We start from the raw sequence: 19624 nt of genomic DNA on the forward strand, positions 1-19624 counted from the left end.
TCAAATAGTTTAATAGGTATAAAATGGTGTACGATAAAAACTTTCCTCCTCACCCTTAATTCTGGTTGTTCAGTTCCACCCTCCCAAATAAAAAACAAAGATTAGTAGCTATTAATTTCTTCTGTATTTGTCCATATACTTTTCTTTGAGGAATGTTTTTGTATCAGTACAGAAAGAGTTTCTTCATTTGCTTTTACTGTGTCATTTAACTTTTGATTAAATTTTATATCCATTCAATCAGCTGAGGTTGCAGGGAAGGCTAATGTCCACGCCCAGTTTTGTGGTGTGTGCCTGTTATTTGAAGCACTTCCGTCACACTGGGTTGTCTGGGGCAGTTCTGGGCTGTGGGGCTGGCGATGGGCAGGAGTATTTCCTGTCCACCAGGATGATGGCTGTGAGTGGACACCCCCCTTTTCTTGGGAAGTTGTGGTGTTTAGTGAATTTTCTCAGCCACTGGATTATTGCATTTTGTCTCAGAGCTCTCCTAGTTCTGCTCTTGACTTGAGCTGCCCAAATTGCAGGTCTTTGAAGCTTTCTGTATTGGGCTTCTTAGAGTAATTGTTTTAGAAAAAGAAAAAAGGATTAAAAAAAAAAAAAAAAAAAAAGGGCCCTCCTCACAGATCTAATGGGTTATTGAAATGCTAAGAGACAAAGCAACCAGGGCCATTAAGGAAAGGTCCACAGGGCAGAGAGATCAGCTTTTCTTCAGGATTTGCATATGCGCCTCAGGGCCCTTCCCCTTTCTATGTTCACCAGAACTCCAAAAATCCTCTGCTTTTATTTTGGAGTTTTTCGTGTTGTTTTTTTTTCTCTATGCCTGTCTCCTCTCTGCTGGGCTGGCTGCTCTCAGATTCTCTGTTGTCTGGTCTCAGTCTATCTATGGTTGGAGTTTGAATCAGTAGAATGAGTTTCCGATAAGGGCTGCCACTGCAGTTCTCCCTTCTCCTTCCCGGAGCTGACAGCCCCTCCTCCCACGGGACTGAGCCTGGCAGGGAGGGCCGCGGGTCCCCTGGCCGCAAAAACTTACAGATTTCGCTGATCTCAGCAGTTCCACGTTTTCATGAGTTTTGTATGAAGTATGCCGAAAGTCAGATTGCTCGGTGGTGTCCAGTCCACGCAGTTCCTGGCTTTCTACCTACTTTCCTGGAGGAGTAACTAAAACATACAGCTCACCAGTCTGCCATCTTGCCCCGCCTCCGGTTTCCTTTTTGAAATGATGAAAATATTTTAAAATTAGCATTGATGGTTACAAAACTCCGAATATACTGAAAACCACTGAATTGAACACTTAAAAAGGATGAATTTTATGATATGTGAATTATATTGAAATAGATTTGTTATGAAAAAATTATATAAAGCTTAACTTTTACTTCCCACCCTTTCAGTAATATGATCCTTATCTATATGTCAGTCTCCAATAATAGTCAGACAGTTATAGTCTAGAGATTTCTAATTTTCTCAACATGCTTTAAATGAACTGAATGCTTTCATTTTCAGGCAGTGTGCAATGCTTCTTTAATGTCTATGGTTTTTCTTAAGCAATCTATGCCCACATGGTAAGTCAGTTCCCCTTAGCAGAGTTCTATCCACTCTTTGGCCCTGATTGCCCTAGTTTATTTCTGTGAGAAGCCATTTTTCAGGTTGATTTAAACATAACATCTTTTCTGGGCATTTCAGTTTAGAGCCGTCAGGCTAATAGGTTAGTTCTTATTACAGAAGTTATTTACAATTATTGTTGAATTCCCTAGGCTCCAACTGAACCAGCTCTATTCCTATTAACATACTGTTTGTTACAAAAATGAATTGTCCTCAGTCCAAGTCTGCCATCTGCCTGGGGCTGCCTTTAACATAGCCTTGAGCTGGGCAAATGCAATGTGTTTTCTTCCTTCCCTCTCATTGGCAAATACTTTAGTGATAATGGGTTTTTTCAAACCCCGTTGCCTCTGGATTTTGTACATTAGTCTATTTTTTTTTGCCTTAACTGGAAAAGAATGATAAATTTCAGGAAAAGTTGTGATAAAATGCTCTAGAGTTCCATCTAACAACTTTCTCTTTGAGTGATCCTGTCACCTCAAATGTGTACAAAGAAGTGTTTGGCAAGAATGGGAAGTTTTGTATTCATTTAATTGGAAGGGTTGATCATTTACAATAAAATATGAAAAATAAATGGTTTTATTTCTGACAAAGGTATCTATCTCATTTATTCATGCCTTTTTTTGCATTTCTTTTTCAGCTCTCCTACAAGCTTGCGTTCCCCATAACCAGCATGTATAGTTCCATATTTACAGTCTGGAGGATCCTTAACATAATGAGAGAAGAGTATGCAGCGGGTGACTGGTTGGCTTCAGTGGCGTCATTGCTCCCGATTACTACAGTGATCCCTGTGCATGTTTTTCTTTTGCTGGCTTACCTTCTTGTTGAAGATAAAGGACAGAATCTTTGCTGGATACTGAAGGTCACTACAGAATTAGCCCAAGCGGATTCTTCTCAGGTAAAGCAAGAGGATAAGGAAGTAGTAATGGGGGGTAAAGCTTGATTACTGGATTTGTAGATCATTCTTACATTGTGGATGATCTGTATCAAAGTTTTTAATTATGAGTTGATTCTTTTTTTCTCCTGTCTTTATCTTCCCAATTTGTCCTTCTTCCTTACCCTGAGTTAATGATGCCAACATTTCTTTAATGAAAGCATTCTTTTAAGGAAATCTGCACACAATGCTCTTCAGTTTTTCTGTTTTTTGCTGGATTTGCTTATTTGTAATGTTTTTGTTAATTTTAGTAGCCTATTCCAAGATGCATATCCCTTAATTCTAAATGTTGGTATTTTAAGGTGGACTTAGATTAATGAATTCAAGATAAAGGTGCCTATACAGAGGTCATTATTATTTTTGTAATTCCTTTGTAATTTGTTACTATCTTCATTCAGTCATTTAATCAACTAAAATATATTGAGTCCTTGTTATTTATGGTACTAATCTATATGCTGGGATGTGAGGGTAAACAGTCTTCTACCCTACCTTCACAGATCTTAGAGTATAATGAGAAATTAGCCGTACATTAATACATTGTTTTTAAGCTAATCACATATTTAGTGTAGTAATCTGTGATTTTTTTTTTTTTTTTTTTCCATTTCATATAATCTCTAGAATTCATTTTCTGTAAGGGCAAGGATTTCCTAACCAAGAGTAGTTATGTCATTTTTATTATTCACAGTTTAGTATTTTCTGTCCTTGTGCTTCCTTTCAAGAATGATGAAGAAAAAGTTCATCTTTTAATGGAAAATTCTGTTGCCCTAGAGGAAAAAACTTGGTAGTGGTGGGTGGGGGCTAACATTTATTTAAGATATGAAATTAAAGTATTACTTTTTGTCAAGTAAACAACTGCTGATACCTAACAGCTTTTCCTTTGACCAAATTTTTTCCGGTCTGATTCTGCAAGTGGATCCATAATCCATTCAGAATACCTTTGCTTTGTGCTGTGTGCATGATACCAATAATTTCAGCTTGCCTTTTGTTTTATTTCTCTCTTTGCCTTCTGTAATGGTCCTATTTCTACCCAGTGTTTTTTTTTTTTTTTTTTTTTTTTTTCCTTTTTTGGTGTTGGCACCTTGTGTATATTAACTTAAAATAGTTAATTTACAGATGATGCATGGATATTGTCTAAAGAAGGACCCCTTGAAGTCTGTGTGCCACTGACGTAAAACATATATTACATCAATGAATGAATTGATACTCAGGAAATACATTTGGTGCTTGAAATTCTAGGGTGATGTTTTGGTTACAAGTAACAAAAACCCAACTTAAGCTGTCTTAAACTGTTTTCTCTTGTCTCTAGTACTTAGGAAAACCACAGCCTAGACAGTGTTTTTAAGGTGCAGTTTCTTTCTTCCCTCTGTGAATTAGCTGAAAGTCCAAAACCTTAATGTCTTATGTTCACAATACAAAAGGAAGAGAGAGGTAAAGGTTATTTAGAGTGGCCTTGCTTGGGTTATGTGTCCACATTCGACCAACAGTTTTACTGTTTAGATGCATGGCAGGGAGAGATGTTTAAATGCAGTTACCCAAATTTTATTCTTAAGCACAGGTAATATCATTAATAAGAACTTACAAGTGAGGTTATTTAAGTCTTTGGAAAAGGACAACAGAAGTGACATAAAAATAGAAGATGGGTTTTTTTTTGTTTGTTTGTTTGTTTTTCCCTCACTTCCCTTTAAGAAGTGACTTTATCATATTGTCTGACTGGCCTTTAGCTACAAGATGAAGTAACCAAAAAAGAGGATTGAATATTTTGAAAAAGCAAATTTTCTAATTGTTAGTAGATACTTTGAGTAAATTCAACAGAAATAAATAGAGTTGTAATCTGTTATTACTGGTGAAATGATTTTTATTTCCTTCATTTAGGTGACGATTATATGAAACATTCTTACTTCATGTGGGCTATTCCTTTTTCATCTTAGAGAAACAAGGGAAATCATTGACTCAGATTCATTGGGGAGTTGATACTAAAAAAAAGTTTTAGACTACTAATAACCAGAGACTAAGTAGATAGGTAATAGGTAAGTTTAGGAATTCTGCTTAACCTCTGCAGTAGAATTCACTCATCTACAGTCTGGTTATCTAAGTATTTTGTTTCTGTGACACTTCAACATTGTAATAATCCACTATAAGACCTTGTGAGAAAAAATATTTGGAAAAGTTTGATAGTGATGTGCCATATATGAAGTATGTTTTGGTATTATTACTATTATTAATTCTAAGTAGTATTAATAGAAATTTTAGTAGTACTACTAATTAATAGCAATACAAATTATTAATATTGATTTATCAACTACTTAGTAATAGCAAAAATAAGGTGATTTTTTTAATTTTTAAATTACTTTTTCTTTTGCATTTTAATGCAATTTTATTGAGACATATTCACATGACATAAAATCATCCAAAGTGTACAGTTGTTCACAGTATCATCATATAGTTGTGCATTTATCACCACAATCAATTTTTTTAACATTTTCATCACTCCAAGAAATCAAAATAGAAATAAGAATAAAAATAAAAGTAAAAATGAACACCCAAAACACCTCATACTCCTTTCCCCCCCCTATTATTCATTCACTTTTTGTCCCCTTTTTCTCTACTCATTTGTCCATACACTGGATAAAGGGAGTGTGAGCCACAAGGTTTTCACAATCACACGGTCACATCATATAAGCTATATAGTTATATGATTACAAGCAAGAATCAAGGATACTGAATTGCAGTTCAGCAGTTTCAGGTATTTCCATCTAGCTATTCTAATACACTAAAAACTAAAAAGGGATATCTATATAATGCATAAGAATTACATCCAGAATGACCTCTTGACTCTATTTGAGATTTCTTAGCCACTCTAACTTTATTTTGCTTCATTTCTCTTTCCCCTTTTGTCAAGAAGGCTTTCTCAATCCCACAATACTGGATCCAGGCTCATTCCCAAGAGTCATGTCCCACATTGCCAGAGAGATTTACACACCTGGGAGTCATGTCCCATGTAGGAGGGAGGGCAGTGAGTTTACTTGCAGTGTTGGCTTAGAGAGAGAGGCCATATCTGGCAATGAAAGAGGTTCTCTGTGGGTGACTCTTAGGCACAATTATAAGTAGCCTTGCCTCTTCTTTGCAGTAACAAGCTTCATATGGGCAAGCCCCAAGATCAAGGGATTAGCCTACTACAAAGTTAGTCCCCAATGCTTGTGAGAATATCAGGGATTCCCCAAGTAGGGAAGTTTAATATTTCCAATTTTTCCCCAGTCCCTCAAGGGGGCTTGGCAAATACTTTTTATTCTCTGCCCAAATTACTCTGAGATGTTTCGGGGTTTCATGCTAACATGTACAAACCAACCAGCTATCATCCCCTGTTCAAGGTTCCATGTAATTATGGGTTTGAGTAAACTGCCCATACAAGTTACATTATATAGCATGCTGCAGAAAATGTAGATTTCCCACCAAATAAACTTCTGTTCCTTTGGTCTCATACAGAAGTTGAATTTTTAAAACACAGTCAGTATCATCCTTTTCCCTTTAGTCTGGTTTACCTTAGCCCTAACCAAGTCTGTTTTTTTTTTCATAAGTCTAATTAAAGTCTGATCTCTTCTTCAGCTTCTTTAATATTTGCTCTGGGGTAATGCTGACATGCATAGCTGCCGAACTCTGGCTCTGAGTCTCAAGTGTCACACAGATACCTGAAGTTCCAGGAACTGACCAGATTATATGCAAAGAGCTCAGTATCTCAGAATTTAGATATAACTGTTACAACTCATGAATAGATGTGACTGCTGTAAGAGCTTAGAATCTGGGAACCTTTATCATAAGCCTTTCCCTGATAGCCTTTTGCTTTCAGATTCAGTTCTCAGAGTTTGCACATTATAGTTAGTTCATATTAGTGAGGTGTTATAATGTTTGTCTTCTTGATTCTGGCTTATTTCTCTCAACATATTGTCCTCAAGGTCCATTCACCTATTTGCATACCTCACAACTTCATTTCTTCTTGCTGCCACTCAGTATTGCGTTGTATGTATACACCACAGTTCACCATTCCGTTTATTGTTTGATATACCCTTAGATCACCTTTATCCCTTGTGAATCATGAATACTGCCACCATAGACACCAGTGTCCAATATCCACTCATGTCCCTGCTCTCAGTTCTTCCAAGTATATACCCGATAACAAGGTTGCAGAACCATATGGCAATCCCATAGTTAGCTTCATGTGGAACCACCACACTGCCCTCCAAATGAACTGCCCTATTCTACTTCCCTCCCAACAGTGAATAGGTACATCCCTCTCTCCACATTTTCTCCAGCCTTTGTATCCTTCTGTTTATTTTTTAAACAGTTTTATTCACACACCATACATTCCATTCTAAGTATAGAATCAATGATTCCCAGTATAATCACATAGTTTATGCATTCACCACCACAGTCTATATGAGGACATTTCCATTCCTTCCACAAAGGAAGAGGAAAAAGAGAAAAAAAATGAAGAATAAAAATGTAAAAGATAAGGGAAAAATTAAAATAAAATAAAATATAATGAAAGGTCAGACAACACCACCACCACCAAGAATTCCATACCCCCCACCTTATATCTCCCTCTTATAGACGTTTAGCTTTAGTATATTGCCTTTGTTACATTTAATGGAAGCATCTTACAATGTTGCAATTAACTAAACACTCAGGTTGCATTGACTGTATTTTTCCCCTGTACCGTCCAATTTTCAACACCTTGCAATGTTGATATTCATTTGTTCTCCCTCTGTTAAAAGCATTCTTATATCTCTATATTTAATCACCATCATTGACCACTGTAGGTTTTGCTAAGTTATACAATCCCAGTCTTTATCTTCTGTCTTTTCTTCTGGTGTCATACATGCCCCTAGCCTTCCATTTTCAACTATACTCACACTTATCTTTGTTCAGAGTACTTACAATATTGTGCTACCATCATACAGTATTATGCTATCCATTTCTGGATCTATACAGTCAATCCTGTTGAACCTTATGTACTCCTTCAGCATCAAATGCCCATTTCCTATCTTCTTTCTGTCTCCCGCCAACCTTTGTTCTCAACGTCAACTCTCAAATTTTGCTCATCAATGTTAGTTCGTATTAGTGAGTCCATAGAGTATCCACCCTTTTTTTTCTGGCTAATTTCACTCAATATATTGTCTACTCTCTACCACTTTATCTTTTGGATTTTATGTGTCATATCTTCTTTTTATTCTTTCTTTTCTCTCTCTTTTTACTCTTACTGATAGTCTTCTTTCTACTCTCTTCTCCAAACCCCTCTATCCTGTCTTTTCCTATCTTCCTGTAGTGTATTTCTTGTAGAGCAGGTCTTTTGTTCACAGACTCTCTTAGTGTCTGTTTGTCTGAAATATTTTAAACTCTCCCTCAATTTGAAGGACGGTTTTGCCAGATATAGAATTCTTGGTTGGCAGTTTTTCTCTTTCAGTATCTGAAATATATCATGCCACTGCCTTCTTACCACTGTGGTTTCTATTGAGAAATCTGCACATAGTCTTATTGAGCTTCCCTTGTATGTGATGGATCACTTTTCTTTTGGTGCTTTCAGAATTCTCTCTTTGTCTTTGACATTTGATAATCTGATTATTATGTGTCTTGGAGTAGGTCTATATGGATCTATTCTGTTTGGGCTATGCTGCACATCTTGGATCTGTAATTTTATGTCCATCATAAGAGATGGGAAATTTTCAGTGACTATTTCCTCCGTTTTTCTTTCTGCCCCCTTTCCCTTCTCTTCTCTTTCTTTGACACCCATGACATTGTGTGCTTCATGTTGCATTCAGTTCCATAAGACCCTGCTCATATTTTTTCCATTCTTTTCCCTATCTGTTCTTTTTTTGCATGGGATTTCAGATGTTCTGTCCTCTAGTTCCTGAATCCTTTTTTTCTGCCTCTTCAGGTCTGCTGTTGTATGTCTCCATTGTGTTTTTCATCTCTTCTATTGTGCCTTTCATTCCCATAAGTTCTGCCAGTTGTTTTTTCAACCTTTCAGGTTCTTCCTCATGTTTGCCAAATGTCTTTTTTATATCCTTCATCTCTTTCTCCATATCTTCCCTCAACTCCTTAATTTGATTTTTGAATTGATTTAGCATATTTGTTTGATGATCTTTAATTAGTTGTTTCAACTCCTGTGTCTCATTTAAAGTGTAAGTTTGTTCCTTTGACTGGGCCATATCTTTGTTTTTTCTAGTGTGGATTGTAATTTTTTTGTTTTGTAGGCATTTGGCTTCCTTGAGTACTCTAATCAGATTTTCCTAGACCACATGGGCCCAGGTCTCAGGAAGAGGGTGCAATCAGTATCTGGTTTCCCTGAGAATGAGACCTAGAAAGTTGTCAGACTTTCATGAGAGGCCTCTAGACTCTGTGGTTTTCCTATCCTGCCCAGCAGGTGGCACTTGACAGCCCGCAGCTCCCCACCAATGTAAAGAGGTGCGTTGCCTTTAATTCTCAGTAGACCCTGTCCCTGCCATGGGCTGAGAGTGTCAGAAGCCAAGCTGAAGCTGTTTCTGTTTTTTTATTCCCCTCCAGGCCTTAGGGTCTGAGTTCTCTGAGGAAGGGCAGCCACTTGAGGTGGGCCCTGCCTCCTCCTTTTCTTAGTGAAGATAAGCCCTTTAGGGATTTATGTCCTGCATTTGACTTCTTCCTTTGACTCTCTGTCTACCTGACCTCCATCATTGCCTGTGTTGGCACTGACAATTGAACATGCCTGAGGCTTTCTCTAGTTAGCTACTTAGAATGAGAGAAAAACAAAAAGGAAAAAAAGAAAGAAATCCCCTTTCGTAGCTGGTCCCCAGCCCCCCAGTTACCAGTCAAGGACTGGAGTTAGTGCCCAGTTCTTTGTGCTCCTTTTCTTGGGACACAGCTCTTTTCCAGTATTCTGAACTCAGCAGATTCCAGAAGCCTCTGTTTTTATTTATTAATGTATTTTTTTTCCCATCAGCCCTGCCTCCTCTCTGCTGGGAGAAACCTCCAGGTTCCTTTCTTGCTTGCTCTGGGTTTATCTATACTCATAGGTTGTATTCAGCAGGCCAAATTCATTCATTAAAACCACAGTTGGAGCTTGGTTGAACTACCTTCCCTTCCTCCTAGTACACTGCTTCTTTTTCCCATAGGGAAGTCTTTAAACTCAGCCTGCCTTTGCAGTAGGGGAGGGGTGCCAGCACTGCAGTTTAGGGAGCTTTACTTACAATTCTTATGCTGTGATCTCAGGCATGCCCTCCATTCCAGACTGGTGTATTGTCTGGTCACAGATGTCCCCCAACAGTTGTTTCAGACTATTTACTAGTTGTTCCTGGCTATATGCTAGTTGTTCCAGAGGACTAACTAAATTCCATACCTCCCTATGCCACCATCTTGCCCTGCCTCCCAGGTGATTTGTTTTTAAATATGATTGTTACTTGTTACACATCATGTATTTTGATGGTCCCCTCCCCCATCCCTGATTAAATTGGATTTTCATCCCTAATCTCCCACCTGCGCCCCCTGGGGCATGTATTTTCTATTAGGTTTAGTGTATTTAGGGCTGTAGAAGACTGAAGCTGAGTGGTCTGAAGGAAATCCTGGCCAGGTGAGTACCATTTTAGAGTTAATTGGCTACAGATGATGATGTTAAAATGGGTAGCTATCCAGAGCCATGAAAATCAATTGACGCTTGAGAAAACAATATGTTTTAAATGGTAAGAAACTTTTTCCCCCCATTTCTAGAAATGCTGTTAGCAGTTCTTAATATTCCTTATAGTTTTTTACCCAGACAACATGAGTCTCACTTTGCAGAAGATGGAAGCTCAGGTTATGTAGCACTCAGTGGAAGTTCAGTGTCTTTTTTGTTTTTGGGGGGAATGTGTTGAAGTATTCTGGGAAGAGCTCCAAAAATGAGCATCCTGAGTGATTTTCCATGTTAGTCTTGAAAGTTTTAAACACGTTGATTTAGGTTAGAGAATTCAGTTTAGTTTATGGTATTTCATATCATAAATAGTTGGTGCTGTAATAAATGGGAGCTCCGTCTATTTCCTAAATTAGTGTTTTCTTTGGAAATGTCAGCTGATAGGTTCACATGCTCTTTGGTTATGTTTGAATAGCAATTCCTCCCTTTCTGATATAATGAGTAATCTTATTTTCCCCACATTTGGGTATAAAACATTCAGGCTGTCTTCAGAGATGCCTGAATGACAACTGAATCATGACTTCCTGGCTTATATACAATAATGTCCAGTTGGCCTTACTCTTTCCTCTTCAGAGAGCTATTTCCTACCTTTGTGATTTGTCTAGGATCTGGCCATATCCGAAGTGAAATCAGCAGCAATGAATGTTAAGCATAGGCTCTACCAAGTTATTTAATAAGGGATGATGTGGAACCTAGGCCTAAATGAGGACATTTTATTAACTTAAATTTATGGATCTTTAAAGAATAATACCAAATCTGACTTAGAACCCTTAGTGATTGACCCACCTGTGTAACATGATTATGGACAGTTAGGAAATATCTTAGACTTATATATCCTCCTTAAGAAGAGGTTAATATTCTTAATCAGCAAGAATGTTGATTGACCTCCTAGCTCCCATGCATTTTAAACCAGCACAGTGACATCTCACTCATCAAGAACTACATCTGGCCCTGTGCTCTGCACTGTGCAGAAGTGGGCCTCTAAGATACACTTAATGGGTGATAGTGCTAGTTCTGTATCACTTTTCTCAGCCCATTCCATATATTGATTGTGATTTGTTCCTAAGACTCAGTCAGAAACTTAACTTTTTCTTCATCTCTTCCTATCCTTTCCTTCCCTTTTGTGTTTTTGTGTTTTGTTCTTTGCCAACTCTGACCTTGGCTTCCAGTAATATTCCACCCCTGTTCTCTCAGGCAGCTTTAGGTAAACTTCTTTCAGAATCAACCTAGGACTCCACCCTACCCTACCCTACCCTACCATACCCCATCCCCCCCCACCACCACCACAGTATTTCTCTGGGCCCGGGCCTTTGAGAAGAAAAGGAGATAACTTACCTCTTAAAACTTTTTAAATATCTATTTTGCCTTCTGTTCTTTATTGGGCTCCCCTATAGCTATTGGTATTGTGCTTTCTCCATCTGAAGCATTATATCCTAGAGAATAACAGAGGTGTTGGAGAAAGCTATTTTTCATGTAGCTTTCTGATTCTACACGAGCCTTATAGGCAATATTAGATGCCTACTGGTATGCCTTATAAATAAAGGGTGTTAGGGGAGAATGAAGAGAGCATGCGTGAGCATACTTACCTGATAGAAGATGATATTCTCTTTTGGAAATCCAGGTTACTTGTTAATTGCTTTAAAACCTGTGAGAATGTGTTTACTTCCTGTATTTCTATCTACATGGTTAATGATTTCCTACAATATTAAATATTTAGACATCTGAACTGAACATTGGCCGCAAAGACTACTAAATTTTAGATAGGGTAAGATGGTTTAAAATAAAATCTTACAATAATTTAGTCTTACAACTTCAATGGAACAACTCTAAATACTATGTGTAAGGCATATTGATTTATATTTGCCTGATTTATAAAACGGAATGTGTATTCTGTGCTCAGTTCCCCCAAAGACCAAAAGTTAATAAAGTTTGACTATAGAGAAACATAGTTCCTTCCTTAAAACCTACTCTCATTGATGTCCTTAACAAATTGAATTTGTTCAAATTTTGTGAAACTCAATGTCCCTTTCATACTCTTAGCACTTGCTTACTTTTTTCTTGTTTGGAAGTAGTTATGCAGTAGTATGTTTTGTTTGTTTTGTTTTAATTGTGTTTTATAACTCTTTGGTCTCTATTTCCTTTTTACATTTTGGTTGTTAAATCTAGCTAAAGGTCTTGCTTAATAGGAACAATTGTAGTCTTTGGTAATTTCACTTTATCCTTTGTGATGCTTTCAGGACTTATTTTTTCCATTTGTAAAGGTAGACACATCTTTGGGCCACTTGAAATCATTTATGTGACTAGGTTCATGGCCCCAGACTTGCTGGTCTGTTAAAAGTCATATATTGTCAAATAGTAAAAAGTTGACTTTCAGGGCAGAATTTTGTGATAGCTCTACTCAGGGTCATAAGCCATATTTTAACATGGAAAATGAATAGGAAGTGTGTGAAATTTAATGGTCTGTAAGTTACTCTATGAGAAAAGGAGAAAACATATTCTATAAAAGAGAACTTGCACAAAGAGCCTTTGGACACTTTTCACTCTGTTCTTTTGTTGCTGAATTCTATGAATTGCTACCCCCTGAAGTCAGTCTGCTCCCTGTGTTCTTCACATCAGTAAAAAGAAACCAGAATGTACAGTACTTTTAATAAAGAGCTTTGCAGATAAGAAGTGCTGTACTACTATTCCTTTGTAGCCATTGCATTGATTATGGCTAGAGCAAAATTGGGATGAGCCTGTGAGCATGAAGCAATTAGAAAACGAGAATCACAGACCAAAATAAAAGCTTGTTACATCTACCCTATCCTGTGGCAATATGTTTATTTCTTCTTTATAAACCCCACATATATATCTATAGAAAGAAATGTTTTAAGTTGACATTGGAACCTTCTTCTGTTTTCCCAGTTATGTGCATGAAGCCTAGAGTTTTATACTCAGGGAAACAGTTCTGTGTAAATTTCTAGTCTTTTCTGGGTGTTAATATTGGATTGAGTTACTTCTGAGGAGCTACAGATTATAAATTACTTAAAATTCTCATTGAAGGAATTATTTGATTGTGATTTTCAGTTCAACCCATGTCACTGTGACATTTACTAGGTTACTGATGTACTAGAACAAAAGCTGTTTGTCTTGATGTATCACTGAACCCTGAGCATCAGAAAGGAGAGGGGTGGAGTTTGGTAAGGCTAGGTCTAGAACTATGTTCAGAACAGTGATGTCTGTCCATTCCCAGCTAATTATCAAGTACTTTGTCTTCTGGTTAAACCCTCTAAGGGAACTATGTGTTTGAGATGGCCTTCTAGTTTTTGAGAGCAGTATCTTACAGACTTTGAATTTTTATAAGATGAGGAATTCTGCTCATGGGAAAACACACAGACATCCACCATCTTAGTTTGCTAGGGCTGCAATAACAGAATACCACAGAATGGTTGACTTAAACAACCAGAATTTTTTATGTCACATGATTTTGGAGGCTAGAAGTCCAAAATCAAGATATTGGCAAGTCATTCTTTCTCCAAAGTCTATAGCATTCTGGTAGTAGTTTGCTGGCAATCAATCCCTGCCTCCGTCACATGAAGATCTGTCTCTTCTGTCTCTTTCTCTGGCTTCTACTGACTGATTTCATCTGAATTTCCTGTGTTTATAAGGATTTTGGTCTTATTGGATTAAGGCCCAACCTGATTCAATTTGGCCTCCTCTTCAAAGATCCTATTTACAAATAAGTCCACACCAACAGGACTAGAGGTTAGGGCTGGAAGATCCCAGTTACAAATGAGTTCACACCCACAGGACCAGGGGTTAGGACATGAACATATCTTGTGGGGATCATGATTCAATTCCCAGCATCTCCCATTCCCAGAGTAGAACTTTTCTTATCTAGTCAGTGAAGAGTGAAGGGAGAAGAGGAGTATGGGTTCTCTGCCGACTCTGCATCATGGCCAGCACCTTAAAGGGAAGCTGCCAGTTGATGTGCTTCTCCTTTCTTTGGCCCTTCTACAATCAGCCCTTTAAATCAGAAGAGAATCTCATTTAAGTAAACATTTCTTTACATCTACAGAAGCAACACATGCCAGCTCCCTACAGCCAACTTGGCCTTGATTCATAAATATAAATGGATAATCAAGGCTTACCAGACTGTTGAGAAAATTTAGCAGCATGGCTAACGAGAGCATCTGTCTCGAGAAGAAAGAACTCAGGGAACAGAAGATAATGTTAAAAAAAAAAGGCCTGTTCTAGTTTACTAAATGCTGCCAGAATGCAAAACACCAGAGATGGATTGGCTTTTATAAAAGGGTGTTTATTGGGTTACACAGTTACAGTCTTAAGGCCATAAAGTGTCCAGTGTAACACATCAGCAATCGGGTACCTTCACTGGAGGATGGCCAATGGTGTCTGGAAAACCTCTGTTATCTGGGAAGGCACGTGGTTGGTATCTGCTCCAAAATTCTGGTTTCAAAGTTGCTTTCTCCCAGGACATTCCTCTCTAGGCTGCAGTTCCTCCAAAATGTCATTCTTAGTTGCTCTTGGGGTGTTTGTCCTCTCTTAGCTTCTCCGGAGCAAGAGTCTGCTTCCAACGGCCATCTTCAAAATGTCTATCTCAGCTCCAGCTAGCTATGAGCTCCTTCTGTCTAAGTTTATATAGTGCTCCAGTAAACTAAACAAGGCCCATGTTGAATGGACGGGGCCATGCCTCCATGGAAATTATCCAGAGTTATCATCTATAGTTGGGTGGGTCACATCTCCGTGGACAGTGAACCCATACGTTCCAACCCAATCCACACTAATACGTTTGCCCCCACAAGAATGCATTAAAGAATATGGCTGTTTCTGGGGGACATAAATATACAAATTGGCACAAGGCCTAAGAGATTGTTCTGGTTTGCTAATGCTGCCATTATACAAAATACCAGAAATGGATTGGCTTTTATAAAGGAGATTTATTAGGTTACAGATTTACAGTTCTAAGGCCATAAAAGTATCCAAACTAAGGAATCAACAAAAGGATACCTTCACTAAAGAACAGCTGATGGTGTCCAGAACACCTCTGTTTAGCCGGGAAAGCAAGTGGCCGGCGTTTGCTGGTGCGAGTTCTTTGTTCCCGAGTTACATTGCTTTCAGCTTCTGATTCCAGTGGCTTTCTCTCTAAGTGTCTGGGAGTCCTCTCTTAGCTTATCCGGGGCAAACTCTGGGCTTCATTTCTTAGCTTAGCATCTCCAAATGTCCTTCTACCCGCATTTCCGAGCATCTCTAAGCATCAGCAGCATCTGGGTCTGTGCCAGCTCTTAGCTTCTCTCTTAAATATTCCAGTGAACTAATCAAGACTTACCCTGAATGAGTGGGGTCCACACTTTGATGGAAATAATTTAATCAGAAGTTTGGCCCTAATCAGTAGACTAATCAACCTGCCCCCACAAGATTGCATTAAAGAATATGGCTTTTGGGGGGACATAGTCTATCCAAAGTGGCACAGAGGTGTTGAAAGGATATTCAACATCTGTGAGAATGAAGAAATTCAGGAACAAGAGAATCTGGAAATTAAAAATGTAATCACTACAATATATAAATGGAGAATGACTTAATGGTTTGTAGAATATTCAAGTAAATATTTTAGAATATTAAGCAAAAAGATGAAAAAATTAAGACATTGAGGGTCAATTTGGAAGTTCCAACATCTTTCAAATAGGAATTCCAGTTGGAGAGAACAGAGAAAATAAAGGAGAAAGACTTTAAATATGACTGATAACTATTTCCCTGAGCTGAAAAAGCACCTAAGATTTCGGATTGTTAGGGCTCTTTGCCTGGCAAGCAGCACAAATGAGAATGAACCAATGCCTAAATACGTTCCCAGGACTTCAATAATTAAGGGAGAATCAAAGAGATTTCAGAGAAGAGTGGGAAAAGAAAAACTTAACCTAGAATCAGACTGACACATTTCTCAGTAGTGGCACAAGATGAACTAGCTTTTCATTTTTTAGATTGGCCCAGTGAGTTGTAGAGATAATCATAATAGAAACTTTAAGAGAAACTTCAACGTTTATTTGAAACCTGGCCTGAAGCTTTTTTTTTTTGTCCTGTCTTACGCTAGCTTCCATTGGCCCTCTAGAAATAGGAAATCACATGTAGCCAGATATTTATATCTAACAAAATACCCCCACACATATATACACACACAGACTGGCATAGGCCTATATCAAAAGGAAGATATTGAGAAGGTCCAAGTGAATCATTGTCAAAAAGTGTGCTTGAAATTGGGATTTTTGCTCAATGGTCAAAAGTTATTCTTTTATATTTGATTATAATAATCATAATTGGGAGATTCTGAATCCTGATTAAAGAAATGAAAATTTTTACTGTATGAAAAAGTAGGATGTATTTCATTTATAATTTTGAAAAATAACATTTATAAAATGTTGGGAAAATTATTGGTTGTAAGTTTGGCAAGATATATAGTCAATTTGAGATCTCAGAAAGGGCATAAAAGAATCTGTTATTCAATAAGCAGTTATGGAGAACCCCCAAGGGATACAAATTTAAATTGCACTTTGGGACCTAAAGAATATTATTGGGGAGCTCAGTTTTTGAGGCAAATAGGCATTATGGCAAACAGAATATCCTGTAGTAAGTGCTACCATACATGGAAGCACAGGGTGTTATCAGAGTTGAGAAAGGAGCAACTAAGTCATAGTAGAGGCCAGGAAAGGCTGTCTAGAGTAGATGACAGATGCTCTGAGACTTGCTGGACAAATACAAGTTAAAAAAAAGTCTTTGAAATGAACCAGAAGAAGAATATTGCCTGCTACTATCTTAGATGAAGTCTTACTTTTTATTTTAGACATATATGATTCTCTTTGAGTACAATTATTGAGGAAAAAGTAGAGCAATTAAATTTCTAGAGGCTCTGGAGTAGTTTTTTGTTTTTTTTTTTTTACTTTGTGAACCATTGATTCATTAGTAATTTTCTCTTGTAAATTTAATTTTCTTGTTGGGGAGTCAAAGAAAGCCAGCAACACCAAGCCACAATAATAGCAACCATCTGATAGTTGCAATGAAGCCAATGGGTTGTGATTTGATGGATTTGGTAGGAAAGGTCTATTTCAGAATTCATAAAGCTCGATATCTGTGTTGGCTCCCTTACCAGCAGACTTAAGACTTAAGCTGTCCCTGTGTCTAAGTACACTCGACCTCTATCCCATCAGTGATAATTTTGTGATTTTCATGATAGATAGCATAGCAGTCTCTCTGGCAGTGTTTCAGGACAGTTCATGTAATAAACTGGGCATTCTGAAGTCAATTTATTTCAAATGGGTAGACATGGTTACAAACTCAGTGGAGCCAGACAAATAGTTCCAAGGTGACTTGGGTTACCAGAATCAAACTTAAAAAAAATAACCCCATGGAACTGTACAACACAGGGAGTGAACTCTGTTGTAAACTATGGACAGTGGTTAATGCAATTATGATAATATTGTTTCATCAATTGTAGCAAAGGCACCACACTAAGGCAAAATGTTAATAATGGGGGAAATTGTGTGTGAGTGAGTATGTGTGTGTGTGTGTCAGTGTGTGTGAGTGGTATATGGGAACTCTACTTTATACGTGATTTTTCTGTAAACCTACAACTGCTCTAAAAAAAATGGTTACTTGGGGGTGATATCTTTGTGGTTTAAGTGTATTGCTTAGACTTTTGGAGACCGTATGTCTGTCCTTTTTTATTACCATTCTTGTAGTAGTGAGTCACTTCTGCATGTAAGATGATTTGTGTATTTTTTTCTCTTTCTAAAAAAAGCATATAAAAATATATGTAACTTGAATCTATCGTATTGTAGAGTCAAACAACACTAAAGCTGAATGAGATGAGTAAGAACAGATTAACATTTTGAAGTGTCCTGTAGTTATTTTGAATATCAGCTGCCTTCACAGGAAATTTTCAGTAGATTATAATTAGATTAAAATTCATAAAAGGAATTCCTCAAGGGAGACCATGTCCTACTTATTCTTGCCTCTTTGTAACCTTGGATGGTTCCTGGAATTTGATACAAGTTTATTGACTTTTTGGGTTAACATATTTATTAGTTAGGGTTCTCTAGGGAAACAGAATCAACAAGAGATATCTATAAATATAAGATTTTATAAAAGTGTCTCACACAACTGTGGGTTTGCATGAGTCCAAATTCCATAGGGCAGGCAGCAAACTGGCAATTCCAATGAAAATGTTCAATGAACTCAGGCAGCAAACTGCTGGCAACTTCAATGAATGCGTTCGATGAACACCTCAGGAAACAACTGGCAACTTCGATGAACTCAGGAAATCCTTTGCTGGTTAGCTGAGGAAGAGGTGAAGGTCCTCTGTCTGTATGGCTTTAAAGTCTCCAGCTGGTTGGATTAAATTCAGCTGATTGAATTCTCTCATTGTGGAAGACATGCCCTTTGTTGATGTAATCAGTCACAGCTGCAGCCAAATGACATAATTTAATGAACCAGCCTTCTGGTCTATTAACCAGCCATGAATGTCCTTGCAGTAACGGTTAGGCCAGTGCTTGCTTGACCAGACACCTAGACACTAACCTAACCATCACAACATATAAAATACCTTAGATGTACTCTACCTCTCATTCTAGGACCAATAAGCTTTTGTCCAAGATAGTCTTGTTTTATCCATACTAATAAAGGGAACCTTGTGGAGTCCAGGGACAGAATTTAAACTATATTAGATCATAGTAGAATCTTATTAAATGAAATCCTATTAACTTAGGATTCAGGTAATTTGATATAGGCTGACTTAAAATATATGGAAGTGTTGAAGCTATTGGTTTTAGGCAGTTTGGATTTGCTCATTTGCATTAGTACAAAGAAAGTGCCAATTTAAAATGATCACATTATCTATTTATTAAGACATCAGTTGGGACCAGTACTTGGCAACACTTGGCTAATTAGTTTGTTGCAGTATATACATGAAAGTAATAGAATTTTATTTCTTTCACATTTTCTCTAATTTAGTCTTGCCTACCTTTACTATTTCCAGTAGTCTAAATTATTATTAAATGGTAATTATACTGGTGGCATTTTATCTATGTATATTTAGTGTCACATTGTATTCAGTTTTAATGGTGAAGATGTAGCTTGATCTTCATTATCTTCCAGCTTGAAATACTCATTTTTGTTAGGTCCCAATTTATTTATCAAGCATTTTCAAGTCATTCATCTAATCATTCCAACATTTATTTATTGCAAACTTTCTATGTGTTAGGTTCTGGTAATACAAAGATGAAAGATCACAGTTTATGCCTTCAGAATCATGGTTTAGTGGGTTGACAGGAGCATTAAAAATTATTGTGCAGTGCAAGATGGTAGTTTCCATTGCGGGAGTATATATAAGTGCCCCCTGGAACATAGATGGAGGAGTC

General features: G+C 37.5%; 1 protein-coding gene across 1 annotated transcript in view; it reads left to right on the forward strand.

The window, feature by feature from the left end:
- The window catches only part of FOCAD (focadhesin), a 341517-nt gene that overhangs the window by 91588 nt on the left and 230305 nt on the right, over positions 1-19624 (forward strand). Inside the window, exon 11 of the mRNA XM_037798691.1 lies at positions 2234-2491. Within this exon, the coding sequence (XP_037654619.1) occupies positions 2234-2491 (258 nt within the window). The remainder of the gene's footprint in view (positions 1-2233; positions 2492-19624) is intronic.

This window comes from Choloepus didactylus, chromosome 10, assembly GCF_015220235.1.
Source record: "Choloepus didactylus isolate mChoDid1 chromosome 10, mChoDid1.pri, whole genome shotgun sequence".
Classification (NCBI taxonomy): domain Eukaryota; kingdom Metazoa; phylum Chordata; class Mammalia; order Pilosa; family Megalonychidae; genus Choloepus; species Choloepus didactylus.